At 37.8% G+C, this 8,589-nt stretch overlaps 1 protein-coding gene across 1 annotated transcript in view; it reads left to right on the top strand.

The window, feature by feature from the left end:
* The first annotated feature begins 1,047 nt into the window (after positions 1 to 1,047).
* Positions 1,048 to 8,589, top strand: part of LOC107741083 (kelch-like protein 4) — a 38,163-nt gene continuing 30,621 nt past the window's right edge. Inside the window, exons 1-2 of the mRNA XM_016553676.1 lie at positions 1,048 to 2,069; positions 2,167 to 2,844. Coding sequence (XP_016409162.1) covers positions 2,426 to 2,844 — 419 coding nt within the window. The 5' untranslated portion in view covers positions 1,048 to 2,069; positions 2,167 to 2,425. The remainder of the gene's footprint in view (positions 2,070 to 2,166; positions 2,845 to 8,589) is intronic.

The raw sequence follows: 8,589 nt of genomic DNA, 5'->3' as shown, positions 1-8,589 counted from the left end.
ACATCTCTTGTATCAAAGAGACTTAAACAGATGGTGTCCTTGACTCCTACAGGAATAAGAGGCTAGACTGTGCTTTTATTTCAGTTCATACTGGTGTGTACTGGTTTTGCACCAAAATAATCACCTATATATGTCTTATGCCTCAAAATACTTTTCAGAGGATATATATATATATATATATATATATATATATATGAACTTTGGATACTTAGGGCTCTTTAAGGGCAGCAAGGACAGAATGTAATAGCAAATGTGTTGAAAGAAAAAAATATATTAAATGCACATTACAGACATAAAAAGCTGATATGATCTTTCTATAGTTTTGAAATTGTTTTACATATAAAGAATAAAATGTTGGATGTACCAGAGAAAATATGCCATACAAAGCAATGCATCTTAGCTTGAAAATTAACATGGTTTGCTCTGTATGCCCTCATATTTGGTACTGATCGTAAATCTTTGAGAAATCTTCACCCTCAGTTTATTGATATGTTAAGCTATATAAATTGTTTGAGCTTGTATGAATACTGATAGTAAGTTTTCAAGCAAAAAGAAAAAAAGATACATCCAAGCCTGTAATTAATCTTATCTGCCACAATGACAAGAAACTGGATGACAGATGTCTTGCCAATTTTTGTTTCTATTCAGAGCAACTAGCAATGGCTTCATTTGACAAATTTGTTGTAGTATTTTGAGCATTTCACAGATTCACTTGTAAATTCAGTACCATTATACAAATACATGCACATATATATATTAACATACTAGACATTTTTCAAGTCTTGTGAACAGGGGAACTCATTCTTATTAATAATTCCTCAGGATATAGGATACAGGGTGCAAAATATTTCACATTTGGTTCAAATATTCTTAAAACAAAGTTCTGAAACAATCAGAAATTAAGCAAATTTGCTATCTAAATAAAAAACAACAAAAATATATTGAATATATTGAAAATATAAAAAATATATTGTAATGAAAGCTGATGTTGGGCAAAAAAATTACATTTACTGCTTTGATGATTTGGTACATATCACCTTAAAACAAGACCTATGGCTCTCTCTTTTCATTTTTACTTTAATGTTTTGATTTGCAAATTTGTCAGAGGCTCAAAACCCCTCCACCACTCTAAGGAATAAAGCAAAGGGAACTCCTCACATAACAGATGCAATATAAAAGATTATGGGATGGTATCCATATTTTCAGCATAGCAATAGAACAGCCAACTGAATGCAATGCACATGAATGCACATTATCAGTATCAGCAGTATAAAACCAGAAAATCTTGGGATACAAACAGACAATGAGCAATACGACATACATTGCAGCGCATCTAGATCTACCATTTCTAACAGTCTATAGGATAAACACAACCTCTCAGATGTAAAAAAAATAAATAAATAAAATGAGTTAGTGTGATCACATACCAACCTCAACAAATATTAGTATTGTGATAAAAATTTTCTTTTCCCATATATACAGTTTAAGGGGGATTTTTTCAGTTTGCGTTAAAAAATAATAGTAGAAAAGAATTTGTTACCATCTACGAATATATTTCTCGCAAGTTGATGTATTCAGAGATCAAAGAATGTTTTGGATATACCAATGAAAGATGTATGCATACCGCAATTTTACAGCACAGTTCACACAGTCACATATACTGACAAACATTACTTGAGATGAAATACTAACTGGCGAAGTCAAAACAGTGAAACACTTTGGTGTTTATCTGTCACTACGGCTTGAGACAGACAGGGAGAGAATATTTTTTCTGCATGGTTTCCTTCGCTGAGAGGCTGAGACCGTCTCCCTCGGGATCCCATCAGATGGGGGACTGTGCGAGGAGACATGTCTATGTGCATGCGTGAAGAGTGAGAGAGAGCTAGAGCGAGGGAAAGAGCATGTGTGTGCACACAGAAAGGAAAGGGGCAGAGTGTGAGTGCGAGCGCAGATGATGCTGCTCGTGGAAGGAGATGGTGCTGGTTTTGGCTTTCCTTCCTGTGCTACAAGATTTTCCCCACTAAGGTTTGACCTCTGCGTCCTGTCAGTTTGGCACCTCAGCTTCCTGGGTAAGAGCTGTTCGTTATTTGCGTCTGGAATCAGAGCAGGATACTGTAAGCGTTCCTAATTTTCTGTGTTGTGTATGTGTGTGTGTCGTATGTGCAGGGAGACACAGAACGACAAAGGGAAGGGAGGAGGGTGGTACAGGCAGAGGATATCATGTGCGCGCTATAACTAAAGACAAGGAGCAGACAGAGTTGGAGAAGAGGGGAAATAAGACACAAGGCAGAAGCTGCAGACACCGTCCCTTTATTGGCCAGAACCAGCAACAAAGACAAAAGAGGTGAAGCCACTGAAGCCGAGACTCAGCCTCGTTATTCTTCGGATTCCATGTGCCACTGGCATCACATCGAGGGCGAATAGGATGTCTGTGTCTGGAAAAAAGGAGTTTGACGTGAAGCAGATCCTCAGGCTCCGCTGGCGCTGGTTCAGCCACAGCACTCAGACCTCAGCTGGGAATGGAGGCTACATCCAACAGGAAGGTTTCGACCACCGGGGAACACCGGTCCGGCTGAAGAGTCACTCCCGGGACAGAGGAGGACTCCGCAAGAACAACAGCCCCGTGCACAGCATTCTGGCACCGAACCCTGGACCCACGCCTGTTTATGTCAGGCCAGGCGATCAATCATGGCACCAGCAAAACATCATCCAGCACCTCCAAGCCAGCGAGGAGCTTCCCAAGAGCAACTCACCTTGCAGTGCCAGGAAAGAGGAGGTGAAGAGCAGCCATGAGGATGTGAAGAGCAATCCGGAGGATCCCTGTGAGGAGGAAACCACAGACAGGTAAAAAAAAAAAGAAGCTGAGTGCAGAAATAGAACCGTATAACCAGATGTGTGAAGAGATGCCTGCTGCTGTCAGCTAACACATGCAGGGTGCAAGCGACTAAGTTCTGCCTGTAGGCATGAAAGACTTGCAGTGTTTAGATGAATATCCTATTTTAGCCCTTCGTGCAGTAATGAAAACAGACAGTACTGTGACGAGAGATGAGCGAGGTGTTATTTTGGCACAGAGTGGATTTACGTTAAGCCCTAGGGAGCGTCAGGATTGAGTACAAGTACACTATTTAACTGTCACTTTATTCTGGCTCATTACGCCAGTGAAATTCGCTCAGAAATGACAGTTTGTTTTATTTTCATTGGCTGTGTTGCTAGTACTCAGGGCCGCCGCTTACACGTCGCTTCGGTCTTCGGAGAATATCATTTTTCAATCAACTCCACCATTGCAGCTGCCACCGCTGCTCACCTGGGAATAGTTCATTCACATGGCACACGGGTTGTAGAAGCACAGCTCTGAAATACCCACAGATAAATTATTCATCAAGCAGACATCTCACAAAACACAGAGGAAAACACAGAGGCGTCTGGATATAGCCGGCAGTATAACACATTCTGTAAACCGTGAGGTGGTTTTAGCAGCCTGCATTTTCATAACCTGAAGCAGGAATATTTCACGGCGTGTTAATGCATGCATCCTCTGACTTATAAATGCTACAGAGAGGATACCATTACATCAGAGACCATTGGTGCAAGGGCTATAAATTTGGGAAGGGCAACAGGACGAATTATCTTTAGTGGGGATGATATTTACACATCAGTGCAGTTCGAGAGAAAGAGAACATTTAATTTGCTTGCTCCGATCGATCGAAATTTATGAGATTATAAAGCCCTACTTCCACAGATGCTTTCAATTCACATCTTAAGTGCTGGATGTTTAGGAGAGAAAGGTCTGTTTTTTTTTTCCACTGAGTGGCTCTGTCTAGCATAATGTCAGCGTAAGGCAGGAAGTAAACATCTTCTCAGATAAGGAAGTGGCAAGACTGACCCACGCTAAAAGATGATGTCATGGGAGATAAAAGCAAAACCACACTTTTCTAAAAATAAAAAAAAAAAATGCGCCCACACAAATAGTCCATCACCTGATGAACTTTTATAGTCTTTTATGCATATATAAGGCCCTATGCATATGCACGTAAAACTATAACTGTCCATCAAATGCTTTTGTGTTTATACAGAATTAATATTGAATTTAAATAACCCTTAATTAAGAATAACATATTTGTAGTGTATCAAGTGATTCAAATATGTAATCAAATTAATTGCATGAAATGCTGATTAATCACATATATTAATATAGCTGAGAAAAGCATGCTAATGATAATTTGAATGCTTTACATTGTTTTCCAATACCTTTTAAAATATTATCACTTTGCATTTCCAGTATTTTTAGTTAACAATTTATGCATACATAGACTAACACTGTTATGTCCTGGTTTTTTCCCATTCATTTGCAGTAGGGATTTTTTTAAATGTTGTAACAGTGAGGCTGAGGCAGCGTTAGAATCCATTTGCAGAAGTATGTCACTGTAAACTGGAATCGGGTGAAAAAAAGCGACCAACGAGCCTGCCGTGGATTTAGTCGTTTGGCACTCTTGATGTATTCAAGATTTTTGTGATCAGTTATTACTTGAAATGGGTGGATTGCCCCTTCTAACCAGTGTCTCCATTGCCCGACGGCTGCTTTCATGGATAAGAGTGTCAGTACTCAGGCGAGGGCTCCCTCTGCTGGTGTGGCGTTACAAATGTAAACATATCCTGTGTGAATGGCTCTTTATTTATTCAGACTTGCTTGTTCCGGAGCATTGCCTGTAGTTGCAACTGGGGCTGGACTGACCGCAGACTCGCAAATACGTGTGATGCACGGGTCAGAGGGCATTAAAAACATTACATTGTACTATATTAAGTTAGCCATGGGTTGTGGCTCCCAATGAATCTCTGCTATATCCTCTGCTATAGGCACATCTCCCATGGATATTTATGAGTCTATTAATATTTTAGAGCATGTGCGGTGTTGCTTTTTTGGCCTTTTATCTTTTAACAGTATGGTAATAGAATCAATTCAGGTCAAAGGCAATAAATAAATCAGGTAAATCTGGCAAGAATATTCCTTATTGAGCCATCTTCACGTCAGTCTTATCTGCATTGCTTATAAACGCAAGACATGAACTCTCAAACATCAAGTTTTGACCCTTTAAAAGCTTATGTTAATTGCTTTGCTGGTCTGAAAGCTTTCTTAGTGTTAATAGCCTTGTCCACTGATTGATATGGTCTTGTGAACTTAAGTACCATGACTTCATTCCTCATCTATGGAAAAAGCGCTATTTTCATACAGAAATGACATTAGCTGCAACATTAAAACAAATTGCAAATGTAATCTTATACACTAGAAAATAATTCTTAACCCATGAAAATTAACTGCTGTGTTTTCAGGAGTGCCACAGTGAGGCTATCATGCATTGTGTTATGAATACTTAATCAGAGAATTAGATAGAAACAAAAGAGATTTGATCCCTAAAGACTCTCCCATCATGTGCTTTAAATTATCATACCTCAGAGCCTCTAGGTATACGATAATACATCTGCTGTTACATTTGTTTGTTATTCTGTGTTTTACTTTCCCGTCCTTTTATCACTTTTCACTTAGAATGCGTAAATAAAGCATAAATTTCCCTTACAGGCACAATGTAATGGAAATGAGGCCTTTAATGTGCCTCTAGGCTAGGGATTTTGTTGTGCATCCCTGTGTGTGAGTTAATAGTGAGATCAAACCAAGTTCCTCAATGCACATTTTTACCCAAAGGGCAAAAAATAACTATTCATTGGTAATGCATTTTATTGCCCTGTGTGACATTCATCAGCAAAGGAGAGCTAACTGAAGAGGAGGTGGTAATGCATTAGAGTGCAATTATAAAGCAGAAAAAGAGAATATGTATATAAAATGAGCTGGATATATATTTTAGTACACATTTGGTCTTAGGAGTTGTTTTGAAAATGCAGAATCAGAATGCTTGTCCTCTTGCAGTTAATTATGGGTGAACTATATAGGACTTAACTTATCCATCTATCAACACAATCATTTAAATACAAAAATGTTCCATACTTATTATTATCATAGCGGCTTGCATTGTTTGCCGATCCCATTTCCCCCTCTGTTTCCTCTTCTCTCTACACCAGCACTGCTAATAAAAATGATGAAAAAGCTAAGAAAGACTTTGTATTGACATGCAATGTCTCATAACACAATGCACAATTATGTTAACTTTTACATTTATTCAAATAAAACACATTACCAGGAAAAGTGCCAAACATGTCATGTTTAATAGTGTATGCTGTATAAGCTATATTCATCTGATATAGTACTCATGGATTTCATTACCAGTGAAACGTCAAACCGGTGGAACCTCAAAATCCTGTGAGGCAGCCAAGGCAGCAATGAATAAAATATTTTAAGGAAGAAATTAATCTGGATTCAGCCTGGAAGCTGTATCACTGTGGGAATTGATGAAAACTGCTGAATACTATGTTTAGAATGTTTCTGTCGATCCTCTGTAATATTGAGGTTGCAGACCTGCTCATCATAAATAATTATTTTATAAATCTTTTTTAGGGGTATTTTTTCAAACAGAAAGCGAGATGAAGAGGCGTATGATATATGCTGAAATTAGAGAGGTCATGGTGATTTTGTAATGATGAACTGAACCAGTAAGATCATGTTAGTGGAGGGCATGCTTACACTCCAAGCAGAAATCTGTTAAATGTATTGTTTTTCAATAAATTTAACATCAAAAACTGGAAATATTAACAAAAACTCCAACCTTCTGCTCTATTTCAACATGCATTCATACCAGTATCGTACTAAATCTAACATGGAGAATCTTTAGTTGGGCTATTAAACTAGGCCTATTCACTATAATAGACACTCATTTCAACTAAATTCATATTTATGTGAAACGTCTGTTTCTGATCTTTTCAAAAGGCCGAGCAGAGAGAGAGAGAGAGAGAGCAATGTTTGGTGTCCTACATATCCCTGCAGGCGTAAAGGGCTTAGGGCCATGTCTGTGATCTGTGTTACCATTTCTTCAACTAGTCTGACAAGTTGACAGCATGCTGGCTCGCAAAGGGTCATGGGGTGTTCAACTACAACTACAACATTGTTATGTGCAAATTAAAGTTCATATCAAGCATTCTCATGAAAATATCACCTGGTCGACTTAACACGACTGGGTAGTGCCATAATGATAAAACAACAGCAATGAAATTAGCAGAGAATCATCTTTAGGCATTTTTTAATTGGCCACAACGGCAGACATGATAACATGTTTGATGAAATGCTAATGACCATTCACTAAAGTTTTGAAAGCATTGTCTTGAATGCACTGTAATTATTTCATGAAATCTGGTGAAAGGTTGACAGAGTTCAAAAGGAGAATTGCCTGAGCTCACTGTAATTACTCACTGGAAGTAATTTTGCTGAAGGATTTTTGGAAATCCTTTGCGGTTTCCATAGCTGTACATAGAGAAGCCATAGACTAGTATACAAAAGGATGTTATGCATAAATGTTGGAAGTATGTTGTGTTTTAGATAAGATATATTTAAATACATTTAGATTAAAATGTTTGTATCATTGTTAATCTGTTAATTAATTAGTGCACATAATACTAATGATTTACTGCAGTATAGATGTCTTTCAAATAATCACATGCAGTTCTATATTTACCTGGATTGCATCCCATTTGAACATTTTTAAGCTCTCAAAAGCTGTCGTATCAGAAAAATGCATTCTGAAAAATATATTCAGTGCATTGCTAGCTGAGCAGTCCTTGTGAAAAAAGACCAACCCTTTCTTTTGATGAAATGCTGTCTATAAGAGGAATTTTGGCCCTGACCCTTTAATAAGGAAACAGCAGAGACTTGAGTCAGCAGCTGTTACGTTGAATGATATCTCAATTTCCTCTCAATTGCCTTGGAAAATAATGACACCATCTTGTCCTAGGATGAGTAGAGCTTCAGAGATTTATGGTATTTTCATACAGCATTGACAGGTCAAGAGACATTGTCCAGGTAGAGGAATGGAAATGTAGTGTGAGAGGGGGAAAATACGCAAGAGGCGAGTTCAATGTTGAATGTGTTGCGCAAGAAATGATTGCAGTTGGTTTAAAGTATTAAAATAACTGAAGTTTGACACCATCTTGTCCTAGGATGAGTAGAGCTTCAGAGATTTATGGTATTTTCATACAGCATTGACAGGTCAAGAGACATTGTCCAGGTAGAGGAATGGAAATGTAGTGTGAGAGGGGGAAAATACGCAAGAGGCGAGTTCAATGTTGAATGTGTTGTGCAAGAAATGATTGCAGTTGGTTTAAAGTATTAAAATAACTGAAGTTGAAAGAGATAGAGCAAATAACTATTGAACACTATTTCTAACAAACATTGTATTAAAACTGGCTTTTCAAAAGCTTGCTTTATAGTCTTTATAAATCAAGGTTTTGGTTTAAAGCTTGTTGCTTACTGATTAATCAGTGAATTAAGTTTTTATGTTTTCAAAAGAAAGCATCACACAAAAACCCTGGAAATATCTAAACTTCATAAGGGCTTTTATAAAAACTTAAATAAAGGGCAGCAGCAAAAAAAAAAAAAAAAAACATTTGAGAAAATTTCTTCTTTTCAAAGGGTGCCACCATGTTAGTACA

This window comes from Sinocyclocheilus rhinocerous, unplaced genomic scaffold, assembly GCF_001515625.1.
Source record: "Sinocyclocheilus rhinocerous isolate Xijiao unplaced genomic scaffold, SAMN03320098_v1.1 scaffold44, whole genome shotgun sequence".
Classification (NCBI taxonomy): domain Eukaryota; kingdom Metazoa; phylum Chordata; class Actinopteri; order Cypriniformes; family Cyprinidae; genus Sinocyclocheilus; species Sinocyclocheilus rhinocerous.
This window is presented reverse-complemented; position numbering and strand designations above follow the sequence as displayed.